Source organism: Lonchura striata, chromosome 6 (genome assembly GCF_050655825.1).
Source record: "Lonchura striata isolate lonStrDom1 chromosome 6, ASM5065582v1, whole genome shotgun sequence".
NCBI lineage: Eukaryota > Metazoa > Chordata > Aves > Passeriformes > Estrildidae > Lonchura > Lonchura striata.
Genome location: NC_140708.1, coordinates 3,181,860 through 3,198,551, shown reverse-complemented (window position 1 = coordinate 3,198,551; position 16,692 = coordinate 3,181,860). Strand labels below are relative to the sequence as shown.

General features: G+C 41.2%; 1 protein-coding gene across 8 annotated transcripts in view; it reads right to left on the bottom strand.

Annotated features, from left to right (window-relative positions):
* Positions 1-16,692, bottom strand: part of CTNNA3 (catenin alpha 3) — a 426,948-nt gene that overhangs the window by 334,551 nt on the left and 75,705 nt on the right. For all 8 annotated transcript variants that reach the window (XR_014956237.1, XM_085583117.1, XM_085583119.1 and 5 more), the window contains 2 exons: positions 4,598-4,861; positions 390-593 (listed from right to left, as the gene is read on the bottom strand). Coding sequence is in view for 7 of the 8 variants with exons in the window: in XM_085583117.1 (XP_085439243.1) it covers positions 390-593; positions 4,598-4,861 (468 nt within the window). In the remaining variant the exon portion in view is untranslated. The remainder of the gene's footprint in view (positions 1-389; positions 594-4,597; positions 4,862-16,692) is intronic.

The window sequence follows — 16,692 nt, the reverse complement described above, 5'->3', positions numbered from 1 at the left end:
AGTGCCCCACATTCATGGCTCGGTTTCCCTGCCTTTGTTACTCAGTGCCCCAGGTTCACGACTCGGTTTCCCTGGGTTTGTTACTCAGTGCCCCAGGTTCACGACTCGGTTTCCCTGGGTTTGTTACTCAGTGCCCCAGGTTCACGACTCGGTTTCCCTGCCTTTGTTACTCAGTGCCCCAGGTTCACGACTTGGTTTCCCTGGGTTTGTTACTCAGTGCCCCAGGTTCACGACTTTGTTTCCCTGGGTTTGTTACTCAGTGCCCCAGGTTCACGACTTGGTTTCCCTGGGTTTGTTACTCAGTGCCCCAGGTTCACGACTCGGTTTCCCTGGGTTTGTTACTCAGTGCCCCAGGCTCACGACTCGGTTTCCCTGGGTTTGTTACTCACGGAGCGCAGGTACTCGGCCAGCAGCTCCTGCAGGGCCTGGCGGATGGCGCTGCACTCGGCGATGATGCGCTCGCGGTGCGAGTCCCTCGTGCACGAGGAGTCGGCCAGCAGCGCCGCCCCGCTGATGATCGCCTCCAGCCGCTGCTCCAGGGATGGCCTCACCTTCTCTTTGTTCACTACCAGAGGATCCAGGACTATCAGATTCTGGAAAAAATGAGGAGCACAGGTAAAAAAAGTCAGTTCAATGAAGCTGCTGCTTTGTTTTTTACTTGCACAAACTGCAGCCCTTTCCACTGGAAGTATCCAAAACACTTTTGACCATGGCAGATTCCCTCTCCTCTAGTGGGACTACACACGGAGGTCATCTGCAGACAAACCCAGGTTTTCTCTGGCATTCAGAGCCTCACACCAGAGCTTAAGCTTTGTTTCAAAGAGGGGTTCAATGCCTAGAAACTTTAGTCTTTTAGAGATCAGGAGAACCTCTGGATTTAACTTAGAGCCAGCAGTGCTAGCTCACAGCAGAGAAGGTTGAGTTAGATTACATGAGCAGTAGTCTAGTCAATCCCACACTGTGGCAGAAAGTCAGTGCTGCCACTTTTAATGGGCTGAATATGGGTAAAGATAAAAACTGCAGATTTTGTCTAACAATTATTTCTCCAAAGGACATAAATCTAAATGTGCTTTTGCTTTTCAATAGGTAGGGTAAACAAAAGCAGACAACTCTTTTGGCTTGATAAAATAAATTATGTTTGTGTGGCAAGCAAATATTCTAAACAGAAAGAAAAGGAGACTATGAGATTTTCATGAAACATGAAAGTAAGTATATTTGAGCTTCAGCATTTGAAGAAATACAAACTAGTAATTGTTAATGTAACTGAACATCTAAAACTGTGTCATTATGGTCCCAATCGCCAAACCTAGACTCCACATACATCTGTTCACCTCTTACATCACATCCATAGTTGGTTCCAAGCTTTCAGAAGAAATATTAAGGAAGAAAATTATGCCAGATACCCCGATACAGAATTTAGGTAAATCAAAACTTATCTGTGCTTATCCAGTATGTGCCAGACTAACTGCAAACTGGAGGATTTAATTTTTTTTTTTCCAGTTTAGCTTTAACAAGACAATTTCAGGGACTATCTAGCTTAAGCTTGAAATTAAAGTGTTACATTGGAACACCGTAAGATAAAGGCTTTAACAGTGAGACTCAAGGAGACTTAAGTCACAAGTCTGTGTTTGAGATTTGCAACTCTGCCTCCCTCATTCCCATGAGAGCCCTTAACACCAAGGTGTTCTGCGGTCCCTCACATCTGCTCAAGCTGTGCCACATGGCCACTCTTCACTGCAGCATCAGCTTCCCTCCAAGCTCCTGTATCTCAAGCAGCCCCTCAATGCCAAGCTGTACAAAGGGCTCCATCATAATGCAAAACACACCTGGCAGGCAGAATACTGAAGTGCTGCTGCAGAAAAAACAGCTTCATTGACTGGGGAAGACTAAAATACATCTGGTGGCCAGAGCCAATTGTACAATTAGCTGGGAAAATGACTGCCTTCAAATCTCAGCCGACCCAAAACAGAAACGTCCTCTTTTGGGAGACAGTGTGGAAAAAGTTTACACCAAGATGGACAAATAGCACTGGGAAAAAAACTACTATGGTTCATCTCTGAATAAAAAAATCTAGGCAATAACAGCCAGGAAAAGATGAGTTCAGACTCTGCCCTACAGATAAAATTCTTCTAATAATTTCATTAATTATTAATAATCAGTACACCTACACAGGAAAGACTCAATGAGAACTCACCAGACACACAAGAAGCAATCTCTGGTGGGTTTGACTGAACAGGCTAAACAGTGGTCAGCTACTCTGAAGCAGTTCAAAGACTCAAGCATAAGGGAACATTTAAGAGGACTGATTAGATCCCTGTTTTCTCCCTCACTGGTGTGATCCAGGAAGAAAAAGAAGGCCTGTTGGTATACAGAAACTTGGTTGTATTTGGTGAAGTTCTGGAGTGACTTGCAGCCTTTTGGCATCTGATGTGTAACTGCTCAGCTGGATGGCCACGGTCACTCAAGAACCACAGAGCAGCTGAGCATGCCAACAGAGATTCAGGCATGCAGGCCCTGGATCCTTTTGTGAGAAATCTCTTAGTATTCACAAGATGAAAGACCAGGGACCTGTACCAAACATGCTCTTTTCACAGATCTTAATATGCAAGTAAATTTTAAAGGTACAATTTTGTTTTTATTTACAAATTACACAGTATTTACAGGGAGCCTTTAAGAGAAATTTTTGAGAATCTACTGATTTAAGAGTTAGCTGCTATAATTTTACTGGTGGTTCCCTTACCTATAAATCTTTAATAACTTTTACAGTGCCAGCACTGGCAAAGGAAGAATGATATTGCAAAACATCTAGATACTAGATTGTTGGGCAAGCTCTGAGATACATTTCCACATGATAAACATTTAATGAGATTTGTTCCCACCAGACTATTTACTGCATCAATCTATTTCATGGCACTGTATTTGCAACAAGAAGATAGAGCAAAGGTTATTTCAGGTCCTTAGCCAATAGAACTTTCTGTAAAGCGAGAAAAGTGTAACCATCTAACTCATAAAATCATTTCAGAAGTTAAATGCTCTATAAATTGTGCTTTATCTAACTCACACAGCTTCGATTCCTATTTGTGCTACCTAGGTAAAAATATATTCACAACTCGATAAACAAATGGCTTTTTACAACCGTCAGATTTCTATGTTCTTACATTTCCAAGCGAAAAAAGCAAGTCAAATTCAAAATACTTTTCCCATTTTGTGATTACCAAACATTTCAAATTTTAGAACAATAATAAATGTTACTGCATTTTTAAATAGTACTGCTTACATGGAGTCAAGATTAATTTGTCTGCAGTAATAAAAAGCACTCCTTTTGACATTTTGGGTTTGTTTTTTTTTTTTTTTTTTCATTTTTAAGCAATCCAGGTAAATAGTGGGTTTCATATAAGGAATCTCATTTGTCATTTACAATTACACTGTAACAAGTAATGTATTAGTCTTACATGTTTCTTTTTACTTCCATTTGTTAGGAAAATAGATTAGGAACTGTAATTTTAAAACCCGTTGTGAGATGGCACATAATGTGCAATAGTAACCTGTTCCTCTGTGGGGAAAAACCTGTCTGATTTGACTTTGAGCATGCCAGAGAGGCCTTTTTCTGATCAATAAACTGCCATTACAAAATTTGTGTCATATTTCAATGTATTTCTTTAACCTTCCATTGAAATTTTTAGATAAAAATTTACTACCATCAGTCCTAACATCAGTTAGCAGTTATTCTGAAAATGCATCACAGTCTTAGGACAGGGATGCTGAGGTCTGCTAAGTCCAAAATTCACAATCAAAACCACCCATATTTCCAAATGTGTTTAGAAGCATTCATTCCTTTTGTTGATCTGAGCCTCTATCAGTTACACCCCATGAAGATCATGGTTTCTAGTCTCACCTACAGGAGGCCTTTTACCATTTGTGGCAGGACAATGGAAAATTACTGGTGAGAGCCAGAGCAGCCATGAGAAAAAGGAAAAACTCCGCAGAAAAGCTTCTGATGAGGTCAGGAATAGGAAAAGTGCTGCCTTCCCCCAGGTATTTGCTTCAATAATGGAAGCAGAAATGCAGTGGTGGTGAAAGCATATCAGCTACGCCACTTTATTTAATGATAAGCAGTAAATATAATGAGGTTTCTGAATTGCTCGATTGTACAAATTACAGAATGATCCCACTGACACATTCTGGAGATAAGGACTTCAGCTTGCATGGTAGCAGCTCAAATGCAGCCAAGGCAGCAGAGGGCAATGTCAGTGAGAATCACTTCTGGGCAAACCAAACTCCTGGGATCTGCCCATTTCCTGCAGGAGGTGTCTGTCTCCAGCAGCAGTTACACAGCTGGAGCTAACTCTGCCCTCTGTTCAAAGAGTGCCAAATACTGAACACACATGAAGCTTTAATTCCAAACTCCTCTGAAGAAAATGAAATCATTTCAATGAACCATCTCAATGAAATAATTTCAAGTGATACTATTTAGACTAGGACTAAGCAGAGAAACAGTCTTTAATGCCTTTAGGCTCATCATTTGTGATACCAATAGTTATTAAAAAAATTAAAAAACTTTTTTCCAAAACTATTGTCATCTCACATGTTTACATACCTCAAGCTCATCAAGTGCACTTCCAAGAGTAGCTGTGCTAGATGCAGGTTGCTCCACTTTATTTCCAACTCCTTGGGAAGCATTAGAAATTACATTGAGAGCATTCTGTATTTCATTGCAAATTGAATCCTTGCTGGCTGTAAGGGATGCAACATCTGAATGTTCCAAACAAGCTGAACATATTGAATGTAGGAAAGCAGAATTTTCCTTCAGGGATACACGTGCTGCAGCAATTTCATCTCGCTGATTGCTAGATTTCAAATCCTGCCAGCAAAAGAACACACTGTTTATTTCCAAAAGCACTCCAAAACTGACACGTATAAACATTTTTTTCATTTCTGTCTCTACTCTGCTTAAGGAAACATCAAGTTAAATTCATCAAAGTTTGTGAAAACAGACTGTTACAGATAGTTACAATTGAATCATCATTACCTCAAGAGAAATGAACAAAGTATGTGTAAAACAACCACCATTTTTAGTGTGTCTTACGACTACGAACTGTCTGTGTTTTGTTCGTTTTTAAGCAGTTTTCCTCTGAGAAAACTGTTTTCTCAAAGGAAAACTGCCCTGGAAATTAGCTGTCTTTCCTCCTAGCCATGTCTTTCTTTAGTGGCAATAGAGAAGGACAGAGGCGCACGCAGAGTTAAGGCATTCTGTAACTGTTGCATCTGGACAAATTTCCTCTATTTGTTTCCCTGCCCCAGCAGCCTCCGTCTTGAACACACTGCAGAAAGGAACAGCAGGTCAGGGATACCAGTCCTGCACTCCCGAGAAAGGGGAAGCATGGAAGTTGTGGAAATAAAAAACCTGCTTGAGAGAAGCCACCTTGAGGTGCTTGAGGGGTCTGCTTCCCCTCTGTCTCTACTGTCTACACCATTAAAGCACTCGGGGATCTTATCACACCCATCTTGTTCCTCCCTCCTCCACCCAGACCTCCTTGACACCCTAAAGCCTCCCATCAGCAGAAACAAGGGACACCCAGCTTGCCAGAAGTCCCCAGTCCAATTGAACTGGCTCCAGGAATCAATCACAGGCGCTGCTATTTGGCCAGCTGAAAGTTACAGGCTTTGGAACAATCACAGAGTTGGCATCAGGCTGTATGGAGCCTCCTGTCTCATCCTGTTTTACTACAGACATTTTCCCCTGCTTCTTCTGAATCATGTCCCTTTGAAAATAAAACTAATAGATACTCGTGAAATGGCTTGGGTGAAGGAGACAGTTAAATTCAGAGGAAAAATAAAATAGGGGAAATAGCACATCTGAGCCTGTGGCACCAGATTCAAATGATGAGAAGAGGCACAATGAAGAACGAACAAGTAAATGCATACAAAACTACTCACAGCCTGCCCACAGGCAATCTGAAGTCTATAATTATTTTTCTTTGCATTGCATCAGGCTCTATATGCATTATTTACAAAAGCATCACAGTAGCCACTTCTCACTGCAGGAGTTTTTAAGCTTATGGCTGAAGAGCATTTGATATTAAATGAACCAGTCCTGTATTTTTAAAATCTCATTTACTCCAAGATATGCATTGGACATAGGATTGCATCTTACTTCCTCAGGCTAACTTGGAAATCTTGGGGATATAATAACAAAACAAACAAACAAACAAAAAAAAAATAGCAAACAAAATGAAAGAGATGTAGTCTTAAGCAGGAGTAGACAATAGTTTAACCAACTGATCATCTGAATCAGAAAACTGTTTTCTTCAGTGTATTAACACATAATGTATTTTTAAATTTTTAATAAGCAAATATATAAATGAATCACCACTGTGCAAGAATGATTTTATTGCCCAGTGTGCTCAAATCTAAATGCTACTGCATCTCCAACCTCAGTAAAGCAGCTGCAATTTGTCCAGTGCACTGGACTTGCTCAGAAAAGAAGTGTTATTTAAACACTGACTCTGGTTCTAATTAGTGAATCTATCTTTCCTGCAATTATTACGAGACAGCAGACTGTCCTCTTTTCTCCTGTGCTACAAGGAAGCCACAGATGTAGAGATACAATGGAAAGTCAATGCAACACTTCAGCCTAACTGGCTTCTATTATTAACCATTTCTTACTTTGCCACATCATATGCAAACATTCAAACCCAAAAGCATTTTAAAATTACTTTTTCCCTCTAAAATACTCCTGTCTAACCAGGATTGAGATGTTCATAAGAAAACCAAAACTGGTAAGCCAGTAGCACAAAGTCAGTAAGAGCAGCCAGTGACAGTTTCTGGAAACCTTCAGTAAATTAATGTTTCTGTTTCACACAATACTGTAGAGAGATTCAGAGTCATGGCATTGATAAATTCTCCTACAAAGAGCCCCAGTTTTGTTCAGTCACATGTTAAATTAAAAAAAAAAATACTCAGACCTATGAAATTCATCCCTACTTTGTTGGTTAGCTTTGTTGGTGAGCTTGGTGAGCCCCCAAAGAAGCTGTAGGACCGTTATTCCTTTCCATATTGAGGAAGAAATTATTCCTTGAGATTTTTCATGTGAAAAAGAAGAAACATGCAATAATCTTAGTTTAATCTTTTGCATACATGGACCAAAAATAAACACTAAGATTGAGTGAATTTGCTATCAAAGTTCTGCACATGTGGATTATCAGAATAATGAACTAGTTCTTTGAAGGGGGAAGGTAGTCTCTACAAATATCTGCAGTTCACCCAGCTACTTTACTGCACTTCAGGCTATTTTATTTTTTCTTCATGGTTTATCACCTTCTTCTTATTCCAACTTCTTTTTAGACTAGTGAACATAGTCCACACACTAGAATGTGTTCTTCCACACTAAATCAGTTATGTCTTGTGAGACCAGCTGAGATTAAAGACAATCCCATTTCCAGCCACTGCCAATCCAAGAGACCCTATAGTAACATTTCCCCAGGCTGCTGTCCCAGTCCTTCCAGGACATACTTGTGTCTTCCTTGTATCTGGTTGTCCATGACAAGAATGGAAAATGAATGGAAAATCATAGATTTCCAGCTCTGGATTGTTCCACCTAAACCCAGTGAATGGACAAGAAGACTTTCAAGAATTTGAAAACTACCTTCACTGTTAAGCTTTGACTGCACTACTACAATAAGGAGGAAAAAAAGGAGGGAAAAAAAAAACCCTGTTCTTTATCCCAAATCATACATCTAAGGTTTGACAGCTCAATACACCAGGAAGGCAGCTCCTGTTCACTGAGCATTCCCATCAGCACAGCTCACGGGGGCTGGGATCATCGTGGGTACAAATCACACTGCTGGATTTTGCACCAGCTGCAGCTTCACTGCGCACTGCAGTACCCAGCCTGCTCTCTGCAGAGACAGATATTACTGAACCAAATTCTGTATCCAGGAAAAACACAGGCACACAAACCTCCACAATTTCATGCTACTATTGAAATAGGGGACAAAAGCATTTGTTTTATATCACAGCTTAAACCTGGGCTATAGCATTCAGCTTTCAATCAGAAGTGGCTGCCAAATTGTGCGTAGCTGCTGATTCAAAGACATAATAAAGCTCAAACTCTTCCAAGTGCATTCATGCACTGTTCATCTGGGCAAGGCTCCAGATGATAAATTTCTTAAGTATTGTCGTCCTTTTCAGTGGAAGAAAGTATCTCACCAACAAAAGCAAGTGAAAAACGCCTCGGGGTGACACTGACAGGAGATCTCCCTCAGTTCTGCCAAGGGAACGCTTGTCTACACACCTGTTAGAGCTTGCACCCCTCAGGGCTCTGCCCAGCCTCAGCTGGGAGCTGCACCCACACCCCACCCGGGCCCTGCAGCCCCAGTTCCACACGGTTTGGGACCTCCTGTCCCTCTCCAAGCCATGCCACAGGGGTGCCAGGCTCCTGGGACCTCCAGTCCCTCTCCAAGCCATGCCACAGGGATGCCAGGCTCCTGGGACCTCCAGTCCCTCTCCAAGCCATGCCACAGGGGTGCCAGGCTGCAGCTCAGCCACAGCTGCCCCTGCCAGTCTGACCTCCTGAGCTCCAGCTGGTGCAGTCACCAGGGCATTTCTGAGACAGCCCTGGGCTCTCACCCATGGACTGACCTCCCAGCTTGTCCTGGGAGCTGCCTCATCACCCCAAACCTCCCTGAGGACCTGACTGTGGCTGAGCCTGGCTGCAGCAGCTGGCACACCCAGCTCCTGCCCATGTCCATGTCTGGCTGCTGAAGCCCTTCCTCAGGGACCATCCCACAGCACCTTTTTCAGATAAGCATTTGCCATTAGCAGGGATCATCTGGTATCAGCTTCATCATAAACCTGACCCTGCCTGCTCTACAAAATACTCAATTTGCCAAGTTGCAAACAGCATGACCTGGTGGCTCCTTTCTTCCACGTAAGGCTTTTAAATACCTCTGAACTGATGACATATACAAAAAAAGAGACACAAACAGTGGGGAAAACACCTGGCAGGACAAAGGCTTTGTTAGCACAAATGAAACACCACTAGATGATAGAGCTGTGCTACACTGACCAAAGGTTCCCTTACATGCATTTACAGCAATTTAAACACCATTCAACCTATCCTTACCAAGCATGATCATAGTATGTGCTTGACTGTGAGGAATTCCAAGCTAACTTTTTAATACAAAAGTCTTACCTGGTCTCTAAACTCATTTTTAATGACATGAGAAATCATCGGCAGTTCTTAGTGTCTCATGGTATCACTATCCTACAGCATGTATAGGGCACAGAAACACCATAAGCACATACAAGATACAGACTGTATGGCCAAAACTGTAGGCAGTTTGCATCACATGCATGAATACACAAAATATCAAGTGTTACAGTACAAATGCATATCAGTGTTACCATAAGCCTAAGCTTTCAGTAATATCCCCTGTCTCTAAGGCAACGCAGCAGTCTTTATGAAACCATAACTGAGAGCAGGCAGGGAAGGGATCCACAGGACTGAGGTTCCCAGCAGGACTTGCTCTCTGTATCAATACATATTTACTACTCATCATACAGGAGTGATATAAAATACCACAGAGCAGCAAAGTTACCTCATACAAAGCCATGACTGGATAACACCCCTGCTCTTGCAATTTACTGAAGTCTTCCAGGAATTTGTTATTCAGACAGGGAAGGATGCAGTTTCTTTTGATGATTTAGTTGCATCAGATTGCAACTACTGCACAATACTGTCTCCCCCATGCTCTGGCAACTTCCACCCCATTTACTGATGATGGAGCAATCCTTGCTGCCACTTCTCTATCTGCTATTTCAGGATCTGGTCCTGCACTCCAATACCCTGCTGTTATCCTGCAGTCTCCTAGATGAAGTAGCTGATTTGGGAAGGTAGCAAAGCAGTTTTTTCCCTATAAGAATTAATATATTAGCTCACAAAGTTCTTCACCTAGTACAGCTACAGTCACATTTGCCACCAGTGAGCTTGCCTAGAACTAGAGCAGGAAGCATTCATCAAGGAGAGAGCTCAGAAGGTAGGAAACCTTCAGAAGGTCTTATCACATCTGGAAGCTTTAACTAAGCCGTTAAAGCTTTCAGGAAATGTTCTGGCCTGGACTTTTTTCAATGGAAGATGACTCACTGAAAAATGCAGCAGAATGGCCTTCATCCACAACTATTCTCCCATTATTTTATTAAGCTCTCACAACACCATATGTTACCTTCTTTTCTGAAGTTTTAAAATTAGAAGGGATTTGGGGACATTTACTGGATTGAAAACTTGTTTCTTTCTCTGCCTTAGTGGTATTAGGTTACCTACAAACAGCCTAAGTAAATTATTACTGCTGGCAGATCACTTCATACAAGGTCCACAACCAATTTCACTGATACAGTTTAACAGACAACAAACAACTCTTACACATTTAGCTTGTTCAAGTCATCTTTTCATGTAAGTGATCATGAACAAGTGATCAAGAACATATTACATATGCCACAAAGAGTTCAGGATCTCTTCTCCAGTATCAGCTCCAGTTCCCCCGGTACAAATTTCTCTTCATTTCAAGCAGAACAAGCAGTTTTCCTTGATTTATTGTCTTATTATGAAAGATGGGAAATCACCAGCAATAAACAGGTACAGCACTTATACACAGCAGTCTGTTCCACCTGCTTTCTCCTCACAGATTATATGCTCAATAAATCTTCGTGGCCTTTACCCCAATTCTTCTGTCAAAATCCTGGTAGTTAAACTCTTTTTAATATTAATTATAAATACTTCTGAAATATTCAAAATAATGTAATTTTCTTTTTTCTAATTAAAAAACCTCCCCCAACTAAAACAAGCTGAATCACGTAAATCAGTGACAGCCTCCTACAGCCTAAGATGAACCCAAACCAAACTGCAGGGAATATTAAGTGTCTCCAACTTGCAGACACGTCCGATTGACGTGTGTAAAGAGCATCACTCAAGCAAACACCACTGAAGTGCTAATCCATCAAAACAGGCTTATTAGCATTACCAATTTCAGCAATGTTAACAGCAGGGTTTGTTTTCACTGCTCAGCTGAAACTGCAAAATGAGCTGCTTTCAAGTATTTATCATGGACAATTCCCCCTTTTTTTTTTTCCCTGTATATCAATTTAAGTTTTTTAATTTTGGTTTCTGCATACCTTGCAAACGCTATCAGAACAGAAACTCAGAGAGAGAAAGAAGCAGCCATTAAGCCCTTGAGCTCTGAACTGAATGTTAATGCATTATATGTGATAGATTTAATACAGAACTGAGAATAAATGACTTCCAGCAGCTGCACTCTAGACCTATAAATTGCTGTGAGTACTACAAAACCCATACAGAGGAAGAACAACTGTATAATTTATAGCATCACTATCTGTCAAGAAATGCTGCAAATACAGAACTTGATTTCTTCCTTTTAACATTCCTATTAAAATTAGAAATTATCCTTACATAGATGCCATTTAGATAAGAAATTTTATTCATCTTCCCTGGTGACACATCAGTGCAGAACACCATTTAATTCTTACCACTGTTAAACTGAATTCAAAAAGTATAAACACCAAAAGAGTTTGATAAAATAAACACTCAACAAGCTGAGGATTAGCTTATGTTTTACATAGGAAATGCTTTGAGAAGATGAGAAAAGGGCAGCATTCTGATGAGACTGTTTACACTACACAGCAGGCACATGCCACACAAAGCCACAGCGGCAAATCTTACAGGCAAAGGTTTACACAGTTGGATTTTTCTCAGGCTGCATCCTGACCAACAGTACTGACAGGCACCATGTCCCACAGTCCTATTGCTCCTGATGCTTCAGAGCAGTCTGTAACCCCTCCACAGCACAGTGCCCAGCCCGAGACCCAATATACTGTAAATACATAACAGTAGCTATAGAAATAGAATCGACTGTAACTGGTATCTACAAACTGCACAACGTCATTCATTTTATGGAAACATTTCCAAATTCTGGGTCCCAAATTCACATATCCACTCAAGAGCTATAAATGGTTGCTAATTTGTGGACACCAAACAAGGGATTGTTTAGGGATGAAGCAGATCTGAATATTTCACTAAGGAAGTACCTTCCATCAGCTTGTGCATGCAAATCAGCAAAGGAGAAGAACTTCTGACATTTTCTAGACAACAAACACTGTAACAGTTGTTTTTACTGAAACAAACAAACAAACACACACCCACACAATCTCTATTAACATCCTTACTAACACAAGTCATTTCAAAATCCATGGAGCCACAAGGATTCTGTTTTGCTGAAGACATTGCAAACAGCTCCAGGACTGAGATCAGTATGGGACTGCATTGCCTGGTACATTTATTAACTTAAGAGACAATTGTCTGTTAACAGTGGTTTAAACCTCCTATTTAAATTATAAGTCAGCTTCAAATTTTTATAGTTGAACTGACCAAACCTTTACAGTTTTAATTGACTCAATGACTTCCAGGTCTCCCCAAAATGCATTTTTTATGTAGCAGTAAAGTAGGTAAATGCTGTTTCCTTGATCTCTAAATAGGTAAGAAATAAGGTGTTCAAGTTCCATGAAAAAATCCAGCTGAGGCATACTGGTCTGAAATAAGGCCTTTCATTACAATTTTTGTTGCAGAAAGTCAGAAGTTTCAATACATAATTTCCATTTTCCTAAACCAAATGCCCTATCAGAGGTTCAGTCATATAAAAGCCCTTCAGTCTGGTCAGAACTCAGCTTTACCCCTGTGTCAGACACAGAACGCTAAAAACAAAGCCTGTTTGTAAGTATTATCTCACATGGCATTATTTTAATTGATCTTCCCACCCCCCACCCCCCCCCCCCCCATCCCCTCTCCACACAGAACTTCAAGTTCCAGTAAAGTTTGGAGAAACTTAATAACAAAAAAATTGCAGGTGAGAAAATAAGTCTGAAAAAAATTGGCTTACTTTGCACTGAGTTGTGTAACATTTTCCATTACAAAACCCCTGCTTTCACCGGTTCCTAATTTTGACAAATTAATAGGTTGGGCTAAAACTTCTCACATCAGATCTTTGAAAAGGGCTGTTGATTTTTCCTTATTTGATGGGGTTTTTTGTTCAGAGAAAACATGGGTTCAAGCACTTTCAGGTTAAAGGCTGTGGAAAGCATTCTCCCCATCTTAATAAAGCCTGAGCAGCATTTCCTGTAGAAAATACACTATCTGTGGGTTATTTTGGAACAATTGATTTAAGATTTGGTTCCTTTGATATCATGTGAAGTTGAAATAGCAATAATAAATATAAAGCACAAAACACTACAAAGTAATGGTCAGAGAGAAGAAAACTCAGGATCCATGGTCCTGAGGGACTGCTCTGACAGGATGCACAAGGTGAAAGAGCAGAAACAGCATCCCCAGCTCTTCCCTATTTATTTGTCCAACTGAGAATACTTCTTAACTTTAACTCTGTGTCACAAACTCAATGTGAAAAAGCAATTTTCTCTAAATTGGTTTTAAAAACTCTTCTTAAAGAAAGTAAGTTATTCCTCCCTACTAATTATAAGCCTTGGTATTGAAGCAATCACATACTATTCTTCCAATTACTCACTCAGTGCAAAACTTGGCTATTTTGCACAGAATTGAAGCAAAATTGTACAGAATTAAAGCAATTCTCTGTAATTGCCACATTAAAGTCTTTGGAGGCCTGATGGATTTTTTTTTTTCGCTTCTATTTTTTCTCTTCTATTTTTTCAGTCTACATCTCACCAAAGCCTACTCACCACCAGTAGGCACATTTCTTACTCCTCACCTGATGATTTACAGTCTTCTGGCAAAACGTTGGCCAGTGCTGTGGAGTGCTCCATCAGGAGCCTGCAAAGAGCCCCTGCGCTGCTCCCTCCTGCAGCCCTGGGCAGCTCTCGTGCACAGCACCCTCCTTGCTGAGCTTGGGGGAGGAAGGGCTCCACACCGATGTGGGCACATCACACAGCAGCAGCTTCTTCATTCACCAGACACTGCCTAAAAAAGGAGTTTCCTTCAGCCCTCACAGACTCTCCACACGCTCTTGAGAATAAGAGACTGACTGTCAGACCTTGCATCCAAATCATATTACAGGAAGGAAAATTTGAAGGGAAAAATACTTGCAGAGAACAGACTAAGGAGGAAGAGGATATGGATGAAAACTAAGTTACAGAGCAGGGATGCTAAATGAAGGGAAGAGGTAGGGGACTCCTTAAAGACACCAAGCAGAAGGAACATCAGGTATGGCAGAGCAACTGAGCAGGTATGGCAGAGCACCACACATGGTCATCTTGGGCAGCCCGAGATCTTCTCAGGGCATGGGATTTGACAGGTGAGCACAGCAGCCCCTCCTGCCCAGGAGGAGAAAGGCATTCCAACATCCCCAAGTCACAGAACACAGAAAGCTCAGTTCCTCTGGCCCATCTCCCTCTGCACAAGACTTTTTGTCTCTCCAGCTGTGTGTCAAAGAAGAAAATAACATTTGGTAGACAGGAACAGAGGTCAGCACGCAGCACTGAAACTACTCCCAGAAAATAATGTAGTGTTTTAGATTTCACCTAGGAAGGCCCCATTAGAAAAAACGAGGCTAAGAAAGTAAGCCTGTGCAGAACCAGATTTCCCAAGACCAAATAATTTCTCACATGTAAATACTTAAATACTTAATTTTTTCCCATTTCATACTTAGCTTCATGTGTCCAGCAAGGGCTGCATGCTCAAGCATCATGACTTTGTGCTACTGTGAGCTTCTCACGAGCAGCCACTCTGAGATGAATCCCACATTGCCAATGATCCCATAGTTTTACAGTGTCACAATCTGATTAAACACAGATTACATCAAAAATCTTCTCAAACCAAGTGGGAAGTAGTAAATAAGCCTTTGCAAAAATGTGAATAAATGACCACAACATAAACATCAACAGTCTTCTTTTATATTTCTGGATCTGCTCTTTTAAGAGTTGACTTAGACATTTCTTTCATTGACTAGCTAAGTATTGCCCAATTAGTTTCAATGTAATTACTTTCCTCTCATTACAGTCTCAAGTCTTTTGTTTGCAGTACACTCACAAATCCCAAGGCTTACAAGTATTTATAGTACTTTTCACTTACAATTCTGGATGAGTGTTGCAATTTCTCGGGTTGCTGAGACATATCATCTCATAGTTTCAGGACTGTGAATTCCATTTATATAAAAACTGCAGTAGAGTTCTTTTGTCTTGCAAAGTTTATTTAACATGAAAATAACCTTTCTGAAATGTCTCCTTTCTTCTAGATCATTCTTGTGACATATTAATGCAGCATTAAAACTTTTTTTGTAAGACAATACCTCACTGTTAAAATGATAAATCACACTCAATGACTACCTAATCAATTTACTTTTTAGATTATTGTTAGAACATAGTTTCTGAAAAGTGAACAGAATTTTTAAAAAGTGCAATCCTTCAGAGACCTGATCTTCCAAACTAAGAAGCATAACTGCCACCTGAAAGGGAACAAATCTTTTGTATTTCATTATAATAGTCAATTTTTGCACAATATTGAAGACATTATTCTTGCTCAGGGAAAAAGTTCCAACATTTCTAATATAAATTTCTTTCAGCAGGAACGTGAGATGAGTTGCGTAACTGTATATTTTAAAAGTAAGCTTCCTTGATGTCCTCCCATAGTGGATTTGAAGTTGGTGGCCCACTCAGAGCTGATGTTGCAGAATGGGAGTAAGAGCAGAGATGAAGATGTCCCTCCTCCAGCTGGCTGTGGGACTGAGAGCAGCACCAGGCCCAGAGCCTCAGCACACAGGCACTGGGAATCCAGCAGGAGGGACACAGGGATCAGCAACAGCTCCTGTCCTTCACAGGTAAGGCAAACGTGGGAAGGAGCACATCAGCATGGCAGCAGAGGAACCATCGCTCCAGCCACACATTCAGCTTCATGTTCTCACCATCAGGCCAGGGGGAGAAAGGAACGGAATAGGAGGAAGCAGGAAGTGGCTGGGGCTGCAGCAATCTTTGGAAGGCTTGCTAAACACACATGCCATTCTCAGGACATCAATAATGGTAACAGTAAAAATCAAAGAAACGTCACTCCTTTTAACAATTACAGAATGGAAGAACAGCAGCTGGCACGGGAGCAGCTAAGGGAGAAGGAAGGAGCAGTGTCCCAAAGAGAGGAGCAGCCAGCCAGGCTCCTGCCAGCCCCACCTGCCTGTAGGCTGCCCTGGGCACAGAGCACTCACCCCATGGCACGGGAGGGGAGGGGGCTGCACGCAGACTCCAAACACCCCGGCAGGCTGCACACTCCTGCCCTCCAAGCATTTCCCACACTAAGCAAACATCAGGAAAACCTGCTCCTATCTCATTCCAAGCCATATATTTCCTGCCTTCGGGGGTTCTTTCTGCATCGTTGGGAGTTTTTTTAGAGAGCTTTTTGTTCTGCTTGAGGCTTTTCTGTCATTTTGGGTTGCATTGCTTGGGTTTTTTGGGAACCATCCTCTGAAACCAAATAAATTTGTTTCAATTGCCCAAGTCTTCAATATAATTTTAATGTTCTTCATCACACGTTCTCTCTACAGAATTATCACCAAACTGGAAACTTTAAAAGTGTAAAAAGCGTAGCACGGAAAACATTCTCCTGTTAAACCGTCATACACTAACAGCAACAACAACAACAAAAAAAACACCCAAAAAAGCTATTTAACA